Source organism: Heteronotia binoei, chromosome 5, assembly GCF_032191835.1.
Source record: "Heteronotia binoei isolate CCM8104 ecotype False Entrance Well chromosome 5, APGP_CSIRO_Hbin_v1, whole genome shotgun sequence".
NCBI lineage: Eukaryota > Metazoa > Chordata > Lepidosauria > Squamata > Gekkonidae > Heteronotia > Heteronotia binoei.
Genome location: NC_083227.1, coordinates 156,649,531 through 156,669,935, shown reverse-complemented (window position 1 = coordinate 156,669,935; position 20,405 = coordinate 156,649,531). Strand labels below are relative to the sequence as shown.

General features: G+C 42.9%; 2 protein-coding genes across 4 annotated transcripts in view; one reads left to right on the top strand and one right to left on the bottom strand.

Annotated features, from left to right (window-relative positions):
- Nucleotides 1–5,963, top strand: part of RARS1 (arginyl-tRNA synthetase 1) — a 30,794-nt gene extending 24,831 nt beyond the window's left edge. The window contains exons 13-15 of the mRNA XM_060240621.1: nt 4,325–4,497; nt 5,063–5,310; nt 5,744–5,963. Coding sequence (XP_060096604.1) covers nt 4,325–4,497; nt 5,063–5,310; nt 5,744–5,853 — 531 coding nt within the window. The 3' untranslated portion in view covers nt 5,854–5,963. The remainder of the gene's footprint in view (nt 1–4,324; nt 4,498–5,062; nt 5,311–5,743) is intronic.
- A 1,744-nt stretch (nt 5,964–7,707) lies between these two features.
- The window catches only part of LOC132572982 (rho GTPase-activating protein 7-like), a 247,050-nt gene continuing 234,352 nt past the window's right edge, over nt 7,708–20,405 (bottom strand). For all 3 annotated transcript variants that reach the window (XM_060240613.1, XM_060240612.1, XM_060240614.1), the window contains 5 exons: nt 15,752–15,866; nt 11,144–11,353; nt 9,986–10,203; nt 9,380–9,553; nt 7,708–8,673 (listed from right to left, as the gene is read on the bottom strand). In XM_060240613.1, coding sequence (XP_060096596.1) covers nt 8,580–8,673; nt 9,380–9,553; nt 9,986–10,203; nt 11,144–11,353; nt 15,752–15,866 — 811 coding nt within the window. In that variant the 3' untranslated portion in view covers nt 7,708–8,579. The remainder of the gene's footprint in view (nt 8,674–9,379; nt 9,554–9,985; nt 10,204–11,143; nt 11,354–15,751; nt 15,867–20,405) is intronic.

Genomic DNA, 20,405 nt, shown 5'->3' with positions numbered 1-20,405 from the left:
GAAGAATTTCCCTTTCTCCTGATGCTAAGATAACAAAGCAAGCTGTTCTCCTGCCAGATGGTGCTTCTGAGGGGAGTATGCAAAGTCCTTAGTCCCAGCACTTGGTTGGTTCAGTTTATATAGTGGGTGGCAATGTTCTGTTTCACAATTTATATTTGAAGACTCTTGAGTGATGCTTGCTTAATCTTATTCTCAGACTGAGCACGGTTTCATGTGCTGTATTTTGAACTCAGGCTGATATATTGGAGAACTGAATACAGGCACAGCCCAGCAAGTATGAAAAGTAAAAGAGCTGAGGCTTTTTTTATTTTAGAGAGCTAATTTGGTATAGTGGTTAAGTGTGTGAACTCTTATCTGGGAGAACCAGGTTTGATTCCCCACTCCTCCACTTGCACCTGCTGGAATGGGCTTGGGTCAGCCATAGCTCTGGCAGAGGTTGTCCTTGAAAGGGCAGCTGCTGTGAGAGCCCTCTCCAGCCCCACCCACCTCACAGGGTGCCTGTTGTCGGGGAGGAAGGTAAAGAAGATTGTGAGCCGCTCTGAGACTCTTCGGAGTAGAGGGCGGGGTATAAATCCAATATCTTCTTGTGCAGACTCTTATCTGGGAGAACCGGGTTTGATTCCCCACTCCTCCACTTGCACCTGCTAGTATGGCCTTGGGTCAGCCATAGCTCTGGCAGAGGTTGTCCTTGAAAGGGCAGCTGCTGTGAGAGCCCTCTCCAGCTCCACCCACCTCACAGGGTGTCTGTTGTGAGGGGAGAAGACATAGGAGATTGTAAACCGCTCTGAGTCTCTGATTCAGGGAGAAGGGCGGGGTATAAATCTGCAATTCTTCTTCTCTGTGGGAGGTTCTGTAGGGCATCTGACAGACATTAGTGTCAGATTGCAGGATTAGGTTTGGTTCCAGTATCATGCAAAATCATAGCTGAATTAGGGTTTAGTTTGTCAAGCCCAGATGAACCTCACAGTCACCCAAATCCAGATTTCTTGACAAATGCTTGTTTCATTTCCTTCTCTGTAGCTTGGGACGCCATTATCCAGGAACAGATCCGAATTAGGCAAAACCATAATTAAGGATTAATAGTAATTAAGACCGTGGTACCTAGCTTCAAATCCTAACTAACCATAGTAAGTGGATTGGTCTGCATTTAAGACAGTCACACTAAGCACAGTTTAATTAAACCACAGTATTTTGTAAGGGTAAACTAAGGAGTGTCTTCTTGTGCCTTAACTGCAAAGTCAAAATGACACCCCAGTCAACACCCTGTTTTAAGAATATAAATCAGGTAAGGCATGGAAACTCTGCTGCTTGGACCTGCAGACGGAACCAATTTAGCAAAGTAATTTTACTAGCATTCCAGTAGATGGCAGTAGAATACAGAAAGCCGTGTGGTGAGGTGGCTGTCGCTTTTGCCGGTTGAAAGTCGATTGGCTGTCCGCTTAATTCATGTGGTCGGGAAATCTCTGAAAGCCTTTTTATATTCCACCCCGAGCTATCAAAGTCGGCATTGAATTCATGGTTAGTTTCATGCCACTGTAGTAGCCGATGTACCTTTTGCTCGGAAGGTGAGATGTTTTGTGGGATCCAGAATTTACATCCATGCCTGTGACACTGAGTATAGATTGATTGCATTGGTAGAAGTGGTACGGGAATCACCATTCACTGTGCCGTGCTGTTGTTAAGGTTTCTTCGGAGCCAATCCAGTGAGTGGTGCACTGAAGGCTTGCCTCACTTACACGGGGATGTAGGTGGTTTGGGTGGTAGTCTGAGGTACATCAAGGAGCCCTTAAGATGTTTTGGAGAAGTTTAGTTTCCCCTTGCGATCTGCTTTACAGCCATTGCTGTTCCTTTTAACCCATCAGTTACAGCAGCCATGACATTGATTTATTTATTTTGGAGCTAGGAGTCTCCAAAATTAAGAAGCCCAGATGTAGCTGTACCAGATGCATTTTTTTTCTGTGTCACACTAAGCAAGTTGAATGTTGCCTCCATGTTATGAATGGGGTTTCAAAACGGCTGGAAGAAAATGCCTTTCCTCTTTAATAGAGCAATAGGCCGACAAAGACGGAGGTTCTGTATCTGAGTCGGGGTGGCCCAGGAAGGGAGATCCCTTTGCCAGCTCTTGACGGGGTGCCACTGATACCGGCCCCTAAGGTCAAGAGCTTGGGAGTGCTTCTGGAGCCCTCTCTGACAATGGAGGCCCAGGTTGCAGCCACCACCAAATCCACCTTTTTCCATCTTTGGCGGGCTCGGCAGTTGGCTCCTTTCCTGGAACATGACGACTTAGCAATGGTGATCCACACAGTGGGCACCTCGAGAATAGATCACTGTAACACTCCCTCTATGGGGCTACCCTTGACTCTGACTCAGAAACTACAGCTAGTGCAGAACACTGCAGCACGGCTGTTAATGGGGCTCCCTCAATGGGAGCACATTCAACTGGTGCTGAAAGAGCTGCACTGGCTACCTGTTGTGTTCCGAGTTCGTTTCAAGTATTGACCTTTAAAGCCCTATATGATTGGGGGCCTCCTATCTACGGGACTGCCTTTCTCTGCATGTCCCCCGGAGAGCACTGCGTTCAAGGACACAACATCTGTTGTTATCCTGGACTAAAGGAGGCCAGGCTGAGTTCTGCATGGGCCAGGGCCTTTCTCAGTGGCAGCACCAGAAATGTGGAATGCCCTCAGAGAGGCCATAAGGGCCCTGCGGGATCTCTCCCAATTCCACAGGGCCTGCAAAACAACTATTTCGACAGGCCTTTAACACCTAAACCGGGAGAGGACTGCCCCCTGAGGAATTATGATCATTCCTACACCGCTGAGGAATTACGATCATTATAGGATCACTGTTAGGGATGCCTTTATTGCACTTGAACAGCACCATCAAATGTTTAAATTGTTTTTAAACTGTAATTATAGATGTTTGAGCTGAAGTGATTGTTAGCTGCCCTGAGTCCGCTTGCGGAGAGGGCGGGATAAAAGTCTAAAGTAATAAATAAGGTGATATTTCCCTCCACATGAACCTGTGAAGCTGCCTTATATTGAATCAGACCCTCGGTCCATCGAAGTCAGTATTGTCTACTCAGACTGGCAGCGGCTTTCCAGGGTCTCAAGCTTTCCATTCACACCTATTTGCCTGGACCCTTTTTAGTTGGAGATGCCGGGGATTGAACCTGGGACCTTCTGCTTCCCAAGCAGATGCTCTACCACTGAGCCACCGTCCCTCCCTTCTGTCCATGTGACAGAAACCAGTCGATTACCACACACGAACCCTGTATTAAAGGAACAGTAATTTTTCCCCCCACACTAGTTGGTAGCCTTCAATTGAGCATGTCAGGTTGTACTGTAAGAGGTCAGAACATCAGAATTGCTGTTTCATCATCTTTCAGATGGGCAGCGAAATTTTTTGTGCATGTGGGAACGTTTCCCTGGATGTGTTGCATGAGAAGAGATACACCCACGTATATTTCGGTGGAATGAACACACATTCTTCCCCATCTCTGTTTTCTCTTCCTCTTTTTGCCAGCTCCCTTCTCTCAGATTTTGATTGGAAGCTCTGTAGGGCAGAGGTATTATTTATTATTAGATTATTTATGAACCACCCAGCTCTGGGTGTAAAAATATCCGACATAAATAGGAAATGAAAATAAAATAAAATTCGAATCTAAAATCAGATGGCAAAATCCAAATATTACAGTAGCAGACTGCCTGGCCCCTTTGTGAGTTTTGATCGCTAACTGGCATTATGACGCACTTGTGGCCTGGTCTGACAAGATCTCATTTATATGAGATCCGGCCCTCATAAGAAATGAGTTCGACACCCCTGGCCTAGAAGATGGAATAGTCGCTGTCCTCAACCAAACGCCTGGTGAAACATTTCTCTTACAGGCTGTCTGGAACTGCTTCAAATCCTGCATGGCATGGATTTTTTTTTTTTTTGGACAGCGTTCCACGAGGTTGGCCTAACAGAAACGAACGTTCTTATCTCACTGTTTGCTTTGTGTGTCTAAGAAGATTGTTTGCCTTTGTTGCTGCTATCGCGAATATCACACTGCTTATTTTGCCTCTAAAACACGGTACACAGAAATGGCAGATAACTTTTCTTTCTTTTCTATCAGGCACGTAGACATACTGTAGCCATCCGATGAAGTGAGCTTTAACCGACAAAAACTCATGCCACAGTAAACCAGTATTTACAAGGACCCGAAACATTTGTGTATTTATACCTTGTAGGAGGAGATCTCTTGCAACTTTTTCTGGCATTTGTGCTTTTTTTCCCCCCTGTAGCACTGCTGCAGTATAATGGCATTCTTTTTTTCTTGCAGGTTCTCAGCCCAGAAGAACTGAAAGCAGCTCAGACATCAGTTGCGTTCGGCTGTATTAAGTATGCCGATCTCTCCCATAATAGAATCAACGATTATATCTTCTCTTTTGATAAGATGCTGGATGATCGGGGAAATACAGCTGCTTATTTGCTTTATGCCTTCACTCGAATTAGGTAGGGATAGTGCTGAAATACAGCTTCCCCCCCCCCTCCCACTGGTAAATTAAAGATAAAAAGCTTACAACTTGCGTTTGTACCTGTTAGAAGAATATTTGCTCAGTTCTGGGCTGAGGATGTGTTTCAGGTATTTGATGTGACCTGCCCCGAGCCCTTTTCTGCAAGGGCGGGATAGAAATGTGAATAAATACATGAAAGTTCTAAAAGTGGGATTATTTCAGTCTTGCTTTCATGTACAGGTTTAAGCTGTATTGTTTTTATGAAGTGAAATGTTACTGGTTTTAATGTTTAAATGTTAATTATTTAATTGTTTTATATTTAAAATTGTTAAATTTATGTTTGATTAGTTGTTGGAAGCCGCCCTGAGCCACTTGTGGGAAGGGCGGGATACAAATCCCAAATAAATAAATAAAATAAATAAAAAACTTTTAGGGGGGAGGGTCTGGGGCTATACCACGTTGTTTCTTACTTCCTTGTTGTATATTCTATATATATGTAAGATATTGGGGAAAGATAATTGACTTTGAGTATCTATTTAACACTAGGCTTGCTTCTTTGGCAGGTCTATAGCACGGCTCGCCAATATCGATGAAGGGACGTTGCAAAAGGCGGCTAGAACAACAGAAATAATACTGGACTCTGAGAAAGAATGGAAGCTAGGCAAATGCATTTTGAGATTCCCTGAGATTTTGCAGAAGATCCTGGATGACCTCTTGCTGCATACCCTTTGTGATTACCTCTACGAGCTCGCCACCACTTTCACTGAATTCTACGACAATTGCTATTGTGTGGAAAAGGACCGACAAACTGGTGAGTTAACTTTTCAGAAAAGGATGAGAAGAGATGGGTAAACTGGAAATACTGCGTTTGGGTTTACATGGGTCGTAGTGCAAGTGCTATCAAGGTTTTTGTTATTGCCACAAACCTAGATTTTCTCAAGCCTTTGAAAGGTTGCAGGATGTTCAGATCCCTTATCCTGAATGCTGTGTAAGAGGGAACGTGTTCCAGAGTTGAGTTTGGTTGCAGTCATCAAAAACACCCTTTAGAAGTGAGTTTTCCACCGACTTTTCCTTCCATCCAAGTTAGGGTACGTAGCAGGAAGCTAGGAAAGTCACTGGCATAACATTTCCTGTGCTGCGTGTGGGTGAAGGCGACATTATATCAAGGCCAGTTTTGCTGCAGATTTTTGGGGTGTGCATTTTTGTTTGTCTGATGACTTGTCCTTAATCTCTCTCTCGCTTAGGTAAAATAGTGAATGTGAACATGTGGAGGATGCTCTTGTGTGAGGCCACTGCTGCAGTTATGGCCAAAGGTTTTGACATCTTGGGGATCAAGCCTGTCCAGAAGATGTAACTATATTGCCCTTTTAAAATAGTTTTTTTTTAAAAAAACAACACCAAAAAAAAACAGAAGTCAGTTGTGACCATCGTGGCTCAATCTTTGAAAATAAAAATGATGCAAGTGAGTTTCACTGTCTCTCAGCTGCTGTGGGAATGTTCAGAGAAATGATAAAATAACATATTCTGACCAAACGAGATCAGTATGCAATTCTGAGCCATTAAATTTAGATTGTATATACTCTTTGTCAGAGAACAGAAAGGAGGCCCTCCTGGGAAGAGCTGCTCTCCCCTCTGGCTACATATTCACTTTTTCACATGACATCTCGAAACTGAATTTTGCAGAAGAGAAGAAAGTAATATGCCCGTGCAACCAAACAAAGTAGTCACTTGACTGCTTCTCCTTTATTGGGTGTGTTGTCTGAGTTCACTTTAAACCATTTTATTTACATGACCGTAAGAGTTTTTGCAAATACAAGTAAATGCAGACTTGATGAACAAGACATGCCTATTTTAAGAACAGGAGAACTGCTTGTTTGTATTTTGTGGTGATCTTTTTTTCCTATAGATTTTAGATTTGCAACATTTAATCTGCCCTTTCTAAAACTTGAAGGGCAGTGACAGTTGTCATAAAGCTTTAGATTCCCCCCCCCCTTTTTTTTTGCAGAACAATAGCACACATTTGAAAGTTCAAAAATGAGTTCAGCAATACGTTCAAATAACACTGAAATTAATAACTGGGCAGATTCAAAAAGATGCTTGACATGCTGTCAGCTGCGTGCTTAACAACTGTTTGACCTGTATGTATGGTGTGTACGCTACCTGAGGTTGTTCAACAAAAAACAAGATTCTTATGCCTCTCTCTGTTAATATACAGATATCCCTCAACTGGGATTTTAATCTGCATCATCTGGTAGCAGAATACTTTGAGACCATGTGTAGGAAAACTACCTAAGTTAGTTATTGCCCCCAAAAGTTCTCAGCAAGTTTGTCCTATTGAAGCCAATAAAACAAGGATTTGGCTTTATTGCGGGGTACAATTCAGCAGGGAAAACTGGGTTTAGCAATAGTGGTGCATAAGTAGTCTTAAACCAACAAAGATGATGATGATATTGGATTTATATCCCGCCCTCCACTCCGAAGAGTCTCAGAGCAGCTCACAATCTCCTTTCCCTTCCTCCCCCACAACAGACACCCTGTGAGGTAGATGAAGATATTGGATTTATATCCCCCCCTCCACTCCGAAGAGTCTCAGAGCGGCTCACAATCTCCTTTACCTTCCTCCCCCAAAACAGACACCCTGTGAGGTGGGTGGGGCTGGAGAGGGCTCTCACAGCAGCTGCCCTTTCAAGGACAACGTCTGCCAGAGCTATGGCTGACCCAAGGCCATGCCAGCAGGTGCAAGTGGAGGAGTGGGGCATCAAACCTGGTTCTCCCAGATGAAGAGTCCGCACAAGAAGATATTGGATTTATATCCCGCCCTCCACTCCGAAGAGTCTCAGAGCGGCTCACAATCTCCTTTCCCTTCCTCCCCCACAACAGGCACCCTGTGAGGTGGGTGGGGCTGGAGAGGGCTCTCCCAGCAGCTGCCCTTTCAAGGACAACCTCTGCCAGAGCTATGGCTGACCCAAGGCCATTCCAGCAGGTGCAAGTGGAGGAGTGGGGAATCAAACCCGGTTCTCCCAGATGAGTGAGCTATGGCTGACCCAAGGCCATTCCAGCAGGTGCAAGTGGAAGAGTGGGGAATCAAACCCGGTTCTCCCAGATAAGAGAGCTCTGGCTGACCCAAGGCCATTCCAGCAGGTGCAAGTGGAGGAGTGGGGAATCAAACCCGGTTCTCCCAGATAAGAGTCCGCACACTTAACCACTACACCAAACTGGCTCTCCATTTTATTATTTACTGCCGAATATTACAGATTATAAAAAACAAATGAAATTTTTTATAATTGCTGAAATCATGTTACACTGATTAACCAATTAAAGCAATCTCATTGACAATCAAATGGCATATAAATGTGTCATTAGCATTTCAACACAGTATTGCCCTCAGTTAGGACAGCAGCTGCCACCACTGCACCAATCAATTTTTCTAAGTTTCGAAAGTGGGTTGTTAAGGACTACCAAGAACTACCAAGCCAGCAAAGGGAAACGATATTCACCTTTAAGGACTAAAGTGCCCATTTTGCCATCAGTGTGAGGCAGGATTGTGCTTACAAAATAGATCAAATATTCATACATACAATTTAAGCTTTTACATACAGCATTTTTGAAGGTAAAAGGTGCACCTCTTTCATCTTTATACAGACGCAGAAGAGCTACCTGTCCAAGTGTCGCCAATAGGCAATGCTTAAATCAGAAAACCTGCTGAATAGCTGGTAAATTTGAATCTACTTGTAGCAACTAATTATAACATCTGAAAAATATGTCCCACATTTTACAAATTAAAATATACTTAGAACACATCAACCTGTTTTTTAAAAATAACTTAACTCTGATAGGTAATCTTTTCATCATATAAATTTTTTATATAAAACTATCTAAAAATGTTGCATAGCGTCCACCAGTTCAAGAATATGCTTCAAGAGAAAAAAAAATGCTCTTTATAAAATGCTAGTAACATTCAATTTATATGCAGCACTCTTAGCTGATCAAAACAATGCAACCTAGATGGCTTTTAGCTCTAATCTAGGAAGAAAGACAGTTTTAGACACTACTCATTGCTTCTCCTTCAAAACCAGAAAATCACTGTGAAGTTTTAAAGGATTCTTTAATCCTCATCAGTTCTGCAGTACAAATGTGACCAAAAGCCCTGTTGTACCATTCTAGTGTCCGGCCCCTGTAAAGAAATAAAAAACAAATCTCAGGCAGTCACCAGTTTTCTCTCTCACTATTTTACTGTATCAGCAAGTTATGGAGATGGTCCAGAAAAGGCAATTCGTGAAGGTCTGAGGGCCAAGATGTCTATGGACCCCTGGACTATGAACCTCCATAAGGACTGGGATGTGGTCCGTTTTGTCTGTGACGTGGATGGCACAGGCTGTGCTCGTGGACCATGAAATAGGCCCTGGTCCATGGGAAAATTAGGTCTGTGCCCATCGCTAGTATCAGTGGGAAAATACTAGTGTTTCCAAAAAGCCACAGGCAGAAATGGCTATCTCTGAAGACAAGCCCACTGTTTGGTTGAGCATACAGAACTCTTTAGTATTTTGTGTTTCAGTGGAACGTTAACAAGTTCCAAACCTGTCTGGGAGGCAGAACAACAAAATTCTATATGCCACTTTACAGGACTATCACTTGGAATGATTTCACTAAATCTAATAAACTGCTCTCAGTCATATTCACCATTTATGCAAAAGTAGAATCGGAAGAAACAGTCATAACGTACAACGATTTGTGCGTGGCTGTTCAAGTAGCTGGCCCAACAAGAATCAAAGTACTAAGATTCATATTTAAGTATTAGACTGCTTTTGAAACCCTCAGTTTAGATTGTTATCAAATCTAAATATTCTGCGGATCAAATAAAAAAGGGGGGGGGAAGGTACCTTTTATCTATTCGACAGATGTGTGTTACTTTGGATTTCTGGGAGCCAACTGCTTCTATAAGGTACTGACACAGCAAAACTTTAGCTAGGATCCCATTCGGCTTAACATTTCCACTGTCTGTTGAGGTAGCTGCTAACACGCAAGTCCCGCTTTGAGGATCAGTTCGCCACGTCCTGAAAATCAATACAGGTCAAAATCATATACACTGTTCATTTGCTGTCAGCTGAACAAAGGTCCTGAGATGCTTCCCAGCCTGCTTTTTAAAATGCGTCCATTGCAATAGGTTGATTTTGGGAAATTTCTAAATGATAGAACAGGAGAGAACAATTATCATTTACAAAGGAACACCTCTGAGACATGTTATCAGTGCAGCAAAACTAAAACTTGGCTCCGTTATGGGTGTATTCTATTAGAATGCTCAGTCTGGTTGGGGATGCATTGCTGCCACAGAGAAACTAACGGGAACAAACACGCACTTCAAGAGAAGAGATTGTTTCAGCTGAGTCCTTGTGCGGGGGAGGGGGGGGGAATAAATGATCCTTGTTAGGTACGTCTCCCTCCCACACCATAATCACAGCAGCAAATAGCAAGAGGGAGAGTTTTACCTTAGGATCACATGGTCTCGTGGAGGAAGTGGAGACATGCTCTCTGTTGTGTAGTGATAGATGTTTGTATCATCATCTAAGACCTCTAAGATCTTTGACTGCTGAAGACTCGGATCCCACAGGTGCTGTTCCATCAGTACACGGTGTAGAACTGCTTTAGGAGTGGCATACATTTCAACAGAAGCTCTCCATAAACGGAGGTAACAGTTATCGTCCACCTTAGAAGACAGATTTAACGGTTAAGCACTGAATCTCGCTGAGCTGTTTCTCAGGTTCATAGCGGCTTGCCAACAACCCGTCTGTGCCTTGACTCTGTGTGGGGATGGAGAATGTGGCATGTACATATTGGCCCCACTGTCATGCAAATCACTGAGCTGTCTGCACGAAGTCAGCATGCAAAGGAAGTGCCCGTGTACACTTCCCTTCCCCATAATTAGCAGACTTTGGAAAACAGCCGTGCGGATCATGGGGAGGGGGCACAGGTGCCCACACCTTGCAGACAACGCAGCAATCACACAGAGCTGGGGCCAGAGCATTCAGGACTGCTCTCCCTCCCCAGACAGTGAGTTGACACACTGAGGGGGTCATCTGTGCTGGGTTGAGGTTACTGACTGACAGATGAGTGTGCTGGCCATGCAGTCGCATACAGCTAGAATCCACGTTGCTCCAGTGAGGAAGCAATCTGTACATTTTTTAGCTGCACACTGTTCCTTCTCTCATTAAGGACTGTCATGCCTTCACAACATCCTAAAGGGTGCTTAGCATAAAAGTAGAAGCACCATCCTAACGTATTTTTAACTAATTTATAGCTCATTTCTCACAAGGAGAAAGACTGCGCCTTTTTTCAGATGGGGGAAAAGATACTACCAGCAACTGTCATGTCAATTTCATAGCACATTCAATTCTTTATTGACTTTAGTTATTCCCCACTCTTTTCTCCCACGAAGACCCAAAGAACCTCGTGTTGTTCTCCCCCTCCATTTTATCTTTGCAGCAACCCTGCGAGTTAGTTTGGGTTGAGTGTACGTGACAGGCCCAAGGCCGCCCACCAAACATGGCACGGTGGGGATTCAAACCTGCGCCTCCCAAATCTCGGTTCAACACTAACCACTTCCATTACTAACATCAGCCTCATTCACCTCCTCTTGCCAAAGTTACCTTTTTATAACCAGAGTCCACGCCTTCCGCAATGAAACAAGCAACCCAGTTCCTGAAATTTTCCTTGGCGTCTCGGAGCAAATCCTGCATGGAGTGTTCCAGGGAGATCAGTGTGCTAGAAAGGCTTGCTGAGATGGTTCGGTTCGTTTCATCCGAGAGGTTTCGATTACAGGAATCTTCACGACCTTCATCAATGCAGTAGTCGGGTATCTGTAAAAATTGGGGATCACTCAGAGATGAAATGTACTAGATTGCAATAATTTTTACACAGGTATGGCCCTTCTAGAAAGCAGTTTCTCGGGTGTTTGGCTCACACAAAATGGGTATTTCTTTCCCTGGATTTAACAGTGTTTTCTCTTTTCCTTCTGGAATGCCCCCCTGGAATGCCTCACCTTTCCCTGCTTCCTTCTTTCCTTCCTTCCTGTTTTATCTGCCACCCGTTTTCATCTAGTAATTAATTTATTCATTATTTAATTTACTTTTTACTTCTTACTGTTTTTACAACTAAATCACAAACAGCAAACCCTCATCCCATGGGATGAGAACATAAAAGTTAGTATCATGCAACTTAACAACAAGTGCCAAAAATTTCACCGCACACAGTGATTTATCTTTGTCTGAGTAACCAGGATGATTTCGCTTCTGGAGAGAACTCTGATTAAATAACGGGGAGATCGATTCAGAAATACACTGAGAGATTCCTAAGATATTGTGCAGGAATCTTAGTAGTGGTTTATCAATATCGTCTGATACTGCTCTAATCCAGACCCCAACAGCATATAACATCTGCCCGATGCCTCTAGTGGTGAATACTTTCACTCGTGCAGGAACATATTGGCCCCCAGAGGAATAGTAGAATCTTGAGATGGCCTTCCCGGTATTCAAAGCAGCTCTTAACAATGAAGTTCAGGTGGACTTTCCAAGAAAGGTTTGCTTAAAAAGTAATTCCCAAATATTTAAACCATAGGCTGGATCTGCTATTGTCCATTTGTATTTCTTTGCCCTTCATTTTTTGCTTAAGAGGAGAACCTTTCACTTAGTAATGTTGATATCTAAACCCTCATTGGAACATGCTCCACAAAGAAACCTATAAGCTGGCGAAGGCCAACCACAGATCTTGACAGGAGAGCGGTATCGATAGGAGACAGGGTACTTTGACATGAGCCAGGCGAGGTGAATGAAATTCATCTACGGAAATATGAGGAATTAAATCATTAAGGTACAAATTGAATAACAGTGGGGCAAGGACAGAGGAAGGAAGTGCGGGCCCTGCAGAACCTTGACCAGTTCCGCAGGGCCTGCAAGACTGCCCTTTTCAGACGAGCCTATGCTGACATCGAATGCTGAGTTGCTAAGAATAAAGAACCGCCACCTATAATACGATCACGGAACTATCTAAACTGGCAGAACCAGCGCCAAACAATTTTATTGCTGCCAGATATATTTAATGTAATTTGAATTATGTATTTAACTCAACTAACTGGTTTTTATGCCTAATTTCTTTTTAATTGTTAAATTTAAAGTTTTATCTATTTATGTTAATTGTGTGAAATGTTGTTAGCCGCCCTGAGCCACCTAGGCGGGGAGGGCGGGATATAAATAAAATCTATTATTATTATTATTATTACTTGATTCTTTTGCTCAATTGAATAGCCCTAGTCAGTGCACTGGAGGATGAAACAAACCAAAGGAGGGGGGGGGGAACCCAACCACTTAAGCAGGTGGGTACTCAGAGGTTGAGTTTAGCCATTTAAAAGTATTGCCAGTATTTATCACACTCTATGACAATTGAAAGTATAGAAAATACATTAAAAAAATAAAATGCAATTGTTAAAAAATAATACTAGTTCATCAAAACTTCGCTATAGACCAAAAGGATTTTGTACATTGAAACCAATAGGCCAGATGCGTTTTGGCTTGATGTGCCTTCTTCAGTGCGCTATAGTCAAAGAGCACGCACTTGGAAACATAAAAATAAAAACATCTGTAAAAGAGGAGAGGCAGGTTCATAATATTCCAAATTGAGGCTGACTTCTCATAAACTATTATATGGTTTTGAGTCAACTCAAAAAGCGCGGTTTCTCTCAACAATTGTTCTGCCCCAGTGTTTAGCCTCTGTGTGTGCTCCAATGATAACTGCAGAGGAAGATGATCACCACACATATAATCTGTTGTCTCCAGTGAATTGATCAAATTAAACGGACCAGATGAGACTATAAAGTAATCAATAATGCTTGCACCACACCGATTAATACATGTAAAGTTCTCCTTGATGTCGACCCATGGACAACCATTAAGAGCCCATTGTTAGTAAGGCTAGTCGCTTCCCAACACTGCTGATCTTAGTATCTTTGGATCTTGGCACTAGAGAAAAGTTATTTGCTGAATGGTCTTTAAAACGTTTGGAGAAGAGCTCTTCATAGGTTGCACCAGTCTGAGCACTGAAATCGCCAGCCAGCATGTGGGATTGAAGGCTACGTATCCCTAACTTTCTGAATGCATGTATAAAAACTGCCCCAAAAATACGCCAGTTAACGTATTCATTGTTATTATTTACTTATTCATTATAACAATTAATATAACTCCACCTTTCTTCCAAGAGGGACACGAATTGGCTTGCATCGTTTTCTTTTCATTCAGTTTAACCTGACAACGACCCTATGAGGTAGGTTAGGATGAGAACGTGCAACTGGCCCAACATCACCCAGTGAACTTACAAAGCAGACTAGGAATCTGAACCTGGGTCTCCCAGATCCTAGTCTGAAACTAAGCAGTACACCACACTGACTTTGTGGAGTGGCTGCTGTTAAACAATAGCAAGCAGCCAGCCTTGGGTAAGTCATCAAAGTTGCCTGGCATTTGCGGCCCGGACTAGCCCCAATGGGTCTTCCCCCGAAAACAGCCCTAGAAAGAGACCTACCCTTCCCCCTGCCTTTGAATGACAAAAACCAAGGCTCCCAATACTGTTGTGGTTGCCTAGCAGCCCCCCACAATATCCATTGTCAGGAAATTCATTCATTAAAGTTATATGTGCTAGTTCTATTATAAAAAAAAAAAGGTAAAGGTAGCCCCCTGTGCAAGCACCAGTCGTTTCCGACTCGGGTGATGTCACATCGCGACATTTTCACAGCAAACTTTTTCTTTTTATCCCTTTCCTACATTGTCTGCTGGTATGCAGACGGAGAAAAGTGAAAGCCAAATCCAAGGGAGGAAACAGGAATTACTGGAACACGCCCCTTGATTAAATCCACCACTCCGCCTCATATGCAAGAGCCCATCTCTGCCTCTCCCAGGAGGTTGGACTTTTTCATAGGCTATTTCAATGCCTGATAGAAGGAAGGACTTCCTGGCACCAGCTGATATAATGCTCAAATGTAGCCAAGGTCAGAAGGCCCAAATGCCATTCTTTAGTGTATCCAGCACACTAGCATGTCAAACTTCCACACAAATGAACATATTAAAGGAAGAAGAAATGTCGGCGAGTCTGCAAATCAGACTGAATTGGCGTAATGAAGTCCACAGCCTGCTCATACACAGAGTAAAAAATTTCCTCTTCTCTCATGCCATAAAGGAAATGTTCAAACAACCTGAAAAGCAGTGCCTTTTGTCATGTATTTATCATCAGTGTTGTCCCCTCAAACAGGAAAGGATGAGTTGCTTGAAATTTAGTCAAAAAGGAATCAACTATGACAGTTTTGTGCAGGAAAGAAGGATAAGCAAAGCCAGGCAATTCAAAAGCATCCCCTTAATATCAAGCAAGCAAGGAGAAGAAAACATATTGCTATCACGCAAGGCAAACAATCCACTTGGTCTACCAATGTTCACATACTGTATTAAAGAATAACAGAATTATCTTCATCCAGTAGGCGGTGGTCACCTGAAATCATTGTGTGTATTAACTCCCTTGTTTGTCTGGGAGCTTGAAATGTGAGTCAAAAATGTCCTGCTCCAACCCTGATGGCTTCTGAACATGACTAGAAATCCACTAGCAGTTAATCAAAACAACTTGAGAACATTCTTGTATCTCACCAAACGCTACATGGTCGTTAAGCTGAAAGCCACCCTTCCTCGTCCGACTACCATTAAAGGGGCTACACGTCTGCGTCCAACACCAGTTTAGAAAACCCATCTCCATCAAAACCATCAGTAGAAGGGCAAGAAGCAGCCAAGCACCTGTCTATTATGCCTGGATTAACATGGATTACCAGCCCAAAATCTCCATCCATCCATTTATTAACTGCAACAAATAAGGTCATTAGAGGGAGAACAGGAAGCAATATGGCCCCCCTTTACTTGTACTTAGCCTCAAATGGAAGCCTTCCTACCTCCAACTTCTAAGGCCATCCACAAGACCAGAGGGAGATGAGGAAGAATCTAGCATCTCCCCTCTGTGCCTGGAATCCAGTTCACCTTTGACTTGCTTACCCAAGTAAAGTGTTGTATGTGATTGTACTGGCTACAGGAAGTGCAACGCAATCAATAACACAAGAATCTACTGTAGCTGATAACATAGGTTTATGTAGGATTTGTACTTGGCAGTGATAAGCAGGAATGGTATACACCACAAATGAGGCTAGGTAGTGGCTCCTATAGAACACAGTAACCTACCTGAAAGAGTCTGTGGCACTCCATTATCATGTGGGCTAGGCCTTGTGTTGCAGCTAAATTCTCACTTAGATCTCTCTGGTCAGGTCTTCCTGTACTATATTTTCTCTGGCTGGATCTAAGGAAGAGATGGTAAAGGACAGAATGTTCACGTCACATCAAAGGCTTAGATGTGTCTAGTCTATACCTTTTCAGACTGCAGAGGGGAGATTATAGCATTGATACCTCATTCAAAAAAATTCCTTCCACAAAGAAAACTAGATATCAGAGAAAGGTCTATTCCACAGCCTTGGATCCCTCAAAACAGTTTCTCAGACAGAAGTCTTTCCATCGGCAGAGTACAACTTGTGTGCCTCCTCTCTCCCTCTGCAGCCCCAAATGCCGTCCAAAATGCTAGTCTTGGGGGAAAGGAGGCCCTTGAAGAATTGCACAAGGAAGGGGCTGGAGGTCCACAGAGAGACAGTGGAAATCTGCAAATATCTTTCCCTTCTCTGTGAACCTTTACCTTTTTACTTTGATATCTAATTTATTATATGCAGTCATGTAACCCGAGTCTGACCTGCAGCCTGGAACTGTTAACCATTTGTTGAGAAGTAGGGGGGGAAACTAATACAGAATGCAATGCAACTTGTCTCCTAAAACAGTCCTTCCTACACATGCAGGGTTTCAACACAGGATGACATCTCATCTAAAACGATTTTACCAGAGTCCTGGCCACTTCACATCTATCATATGAGCGCAGCTTGCCAGCACCTAAAAGGTGCCTTTTGAAGGAACTGGTACACAGGTAATAATCATTGCAACAAGAACTTGTGCTTCACAAAACCCTATGCTTCATTTCTGCTCACAAAAGGCATTGTGGTTCACACTGCATGCAAAAACTTACAACCATGCATTCTACGTATGGACTACTTATTGAGTTAAATGCTAATGTAGTAAAATCTGATTTAACACAATAATTTGCCTTTCAGTTGAATGAACAGAAAGCTAGAGGGAAAATACCAATAATACTCAAATGCTTTCAATGACCTCCTAAAGTGCCATTAATTCATATTTTAAGATTATTTGTGGCATCATGCCAAGCATATCAACTGTAAAAAGCCTGGCATTCATCTCTAACAGCTTTATCTTGGAACATTCTTCCTGACCATTTTAAACACAGATTGCTAGATAAAGATACTTGCCTTTAATCCTTGAAGCCCTAGCTGTTAGATTGGTCCCTTTGAAGTCCCAATGCTGAAAATGAAATATTAGCAGCCTTTTATCTAGCCCTTAAGGTTCAAAGCAACCTTGCATTTAAAACAACCGACCCAGCCTTTTAAAACTAACTGTAGTTTTTTTAAAAAAATAAATAAATACATGCGAACATACAGGCCCTCCTCCAGCCAGGTTGCTCTTACCAAAGGTAATTCTTTGCAACTGAAACAACTATCAATTCTTCCAAAACAGTCTTGGCTCTGACAACGTTTTGCTCATTCGCTGTGACTGACAGCGCTCTCATCAGCTCAGTTGTTGATTCATCTCTCCCTGGGGAATGCGGAACATCACTGGACTTGTTTTATAGCCTGATACACATCTGGGATGTGTATTCTTTTTAAAAAGCACACTCCTCACATGTTTTACCTCTCCTCACCCCTCTAAAAGATTTAGCTATCAGATGTCAATTTCACCAATACCTTCTCTTTTCAAGAAATAGATTTTGCTCCCTGAGCATCTTTAGTCTGCCACAGACAAATGAAAATGAAAATCTCCTCTTAACATACCTGCTTCTCCCATTTCCTTTAAATCTTTAGCACACTTACCGTTATAAACTATCTACAGCCAACAACTTTGTGAGTTTTACTCCACTTCCCAGTGCAGTTCCTAAATTACTGATACTACTCCAAAGTAAAACTTTCTCTTCTCACCCTATGATGTAGTACACAAATTCCCTGATGCAGGGTGGCTTGCCCACTTTATTTTACGGGAGATAAATCTCCCTTCCACAAGTGTCTAAAGAAAAAGATCTCCTTTCCCCAAGTGTCTGAGAAAAAGATCTGCCCTCCAAAGTCACCAGGTTTCAGAACACTACCAAGTTTATGGCATGTCTGCCACCATTTTCTGGAAGCCACCACAGTATAGGCACTGCAGTGCTGGATTTTTCCTGGACAGACCATGAAATCCCAACTTAAGTACTCAGTGATCCTAGACCAGTCAGTGTCTCCAAGCCTAACTGATCTCAGAGGAGGAAACTCTATGTGCAGCACTCTGAACTATTTGAAAGACAGTGGGATAAAACTCTGTTTGTTTATATACATTTACATTTCAGAGAGCTCTGAGAGAGAGCAGAGAATAAGTGCTATATGGGTGAGGTTTGGCTTTCTAAGCAGCTGGGGAAGTTGCTGAGAATTTCTGAGTTTGTGTGACTGCTGAAAATTCTGAGTTTTTGGTTGCTGGGGAACTGCTGTCTGTTTGGTTTGAGTGGGCTGAAGGTGATTGTTGCTGATTGATTAGGAGTGGCTGTGCTCCCCACCCTCTTTGCATTATTAAGCTGCAAAGTAGCTTAGGCAAGTAGACAGCTGGGTGGCAAAACCACGTACTAACTGTATGGTGACTTGCCTGCCTGATGCGAAGGTAGCAGACATTACGCTTGTGGTAGATAGGCTGATAGACAGTGCTGGGGAGGAGCCAGTGGTCGCGGTGCATCTTGGCACCAACAATGTGGGGAAATGCAGTCGTGAGGTCCTGGAGGAAAAATTTAGGCTGCTAGGCAGGAGACTTAAGGCCAGGACCTCCAAGGTAGCCTTCTCAAAAGTGCTACCTGTTCCACGTGCAAAGCTGGAGAGACAGGCACAAATTAGAAGTCTCAGTGTGTGGATGAGACGATGGTGTAGGGAGGAAGGTTTTAAGTTTATTAGGCACTGGGACGCTTTCTGGAACAAGCGGGAGCTGTACAAAAGAGACGGTCTCCACATCCCCAGATGGAGCCAGGCTGCTGGCGTTTAAGATCAAAAAGATAGCAGAGCGGTTTTTAAACTAAATCTTGGGGGAAAGCTGACAGGAGATGAAATATCTCTGGTTCGGGAGGACCATCTCAAAGAGATGAAGGGTAAGCTGTTACTTTTCTACCGGGTAATGGATCAGAGTTGTCCATTGAGATGGAGACAAACAGTATGGACTGTCTGCCAAAGTCTCGAGGCAGCAGGAGGAAGGTTGCGGGCCTAGCTTGCCTGGGAAATTATAGATGTTTGTATACCAATGCTAGAAGTTTTCAACGTAAAATTGGTGAGTTGGAATGTTTAGTGTTGGGAGAAAACATAGACATTGTGGGAATTTCAGAAACTTGGTGGAATGAGGAGAATCAGTGGGACACGGTGATTCCTGGATATAAGTTATCTCAGAAGGATAGGGAGGGAAGGGTTGGAGGTGGGGTGGCTCTGTATGCCAGAGAGGGTATACAGTCCAGTAAGACTGAGGTCAGAGAATTAGATTCCCTTCTAAAAATTCTTTGGGTTGAAATAGAGGGCCCAAAAGGAAATTTAACTATGGGAGTTTATCGCCCACCAAATCAAAAGATAGAGGACGATTATAATATGATGTAAGGATTAAAGATAGTTGCTAAATGTAAAAACTGTGTCATAATAGGTGATTTTTAACTACCTGCAGATTGATTGGGTCAATATGTGGCGGGTCAAGAGAAAGAGATTGAGTTTCTAGATGCTCTCAATGACTGTGCTATGGAGCAGATGGTCCCAGAACCTACCAGGGGTGGGGCGATCCTGGATTTGGTCCTAAGTAATGCCCAAGGCTTGGTGAGAGATGTAAAAGTGATTGCGCTGCTTGGAAGCAGTGACCATAACGTTATTGATTTCGCCATTTGTATAAATAGAGAGTTGCCCCAAAAGACCAGCACAACCACGTTTAACTTTAAAAGGGGTAAATTCTCTGAGATGAGGAGGCATGTGAAGAGAAAACTGAAAGGAAAGGTAAATACAGTCAAAACCCTTGGGGAAGCTTGGAGGCTATTTAAAACTACAATCCTAGAAGCTCAGATAAAATATATACCACAAGTTAGGAAAGGCACAAACAGGTATAAGAAAAGGCCTGCATGGTTAACAAACAAAGTAATGGAAGCTGTAAAAGGTAAGAAGGACTCCTTTAAGTGGTGGAAAGCTAGTCCAAGTGAGATCAATAAAAGGGAACATAGGCTGTGGCAAATCAAATGCAAGACTGTGACCAGGCAGGCAAAAAGGGACTGTGAGGAAAATATTGCAAAAAACAAAGACCAACAATAAAAATTTCTTCAAGTATATTAGAAGCCAGAAACCAGACAGGGAGGCAGTGGGGCCCTTGGATGACCAAGGGGTAAAAGGATTACTGAAGGAGGATAAGGAAATGGCTGAGAAGCTGAATGCATTTTTTGCCTCAGTCTTCACTGTGGAAGATGAGAAGTGTTTGCCTGCTCCAGAACCACTTATTTTGGAAGGAGTGTTGAAAGACCTGAGTCAGATTGAGGTGACTCAGGTCCTACAACTGATAGACGGTCCTACAACTGATAGATGAATTAAAATCTAATAAGTCACCAGGTCCGGATGGCATACATCCAAGAGTTCTGAAAGAACTCAAAGTTGAACTTGTGGATCTCCTGACAAAAATATGTAATCTTTCATTGAAATCT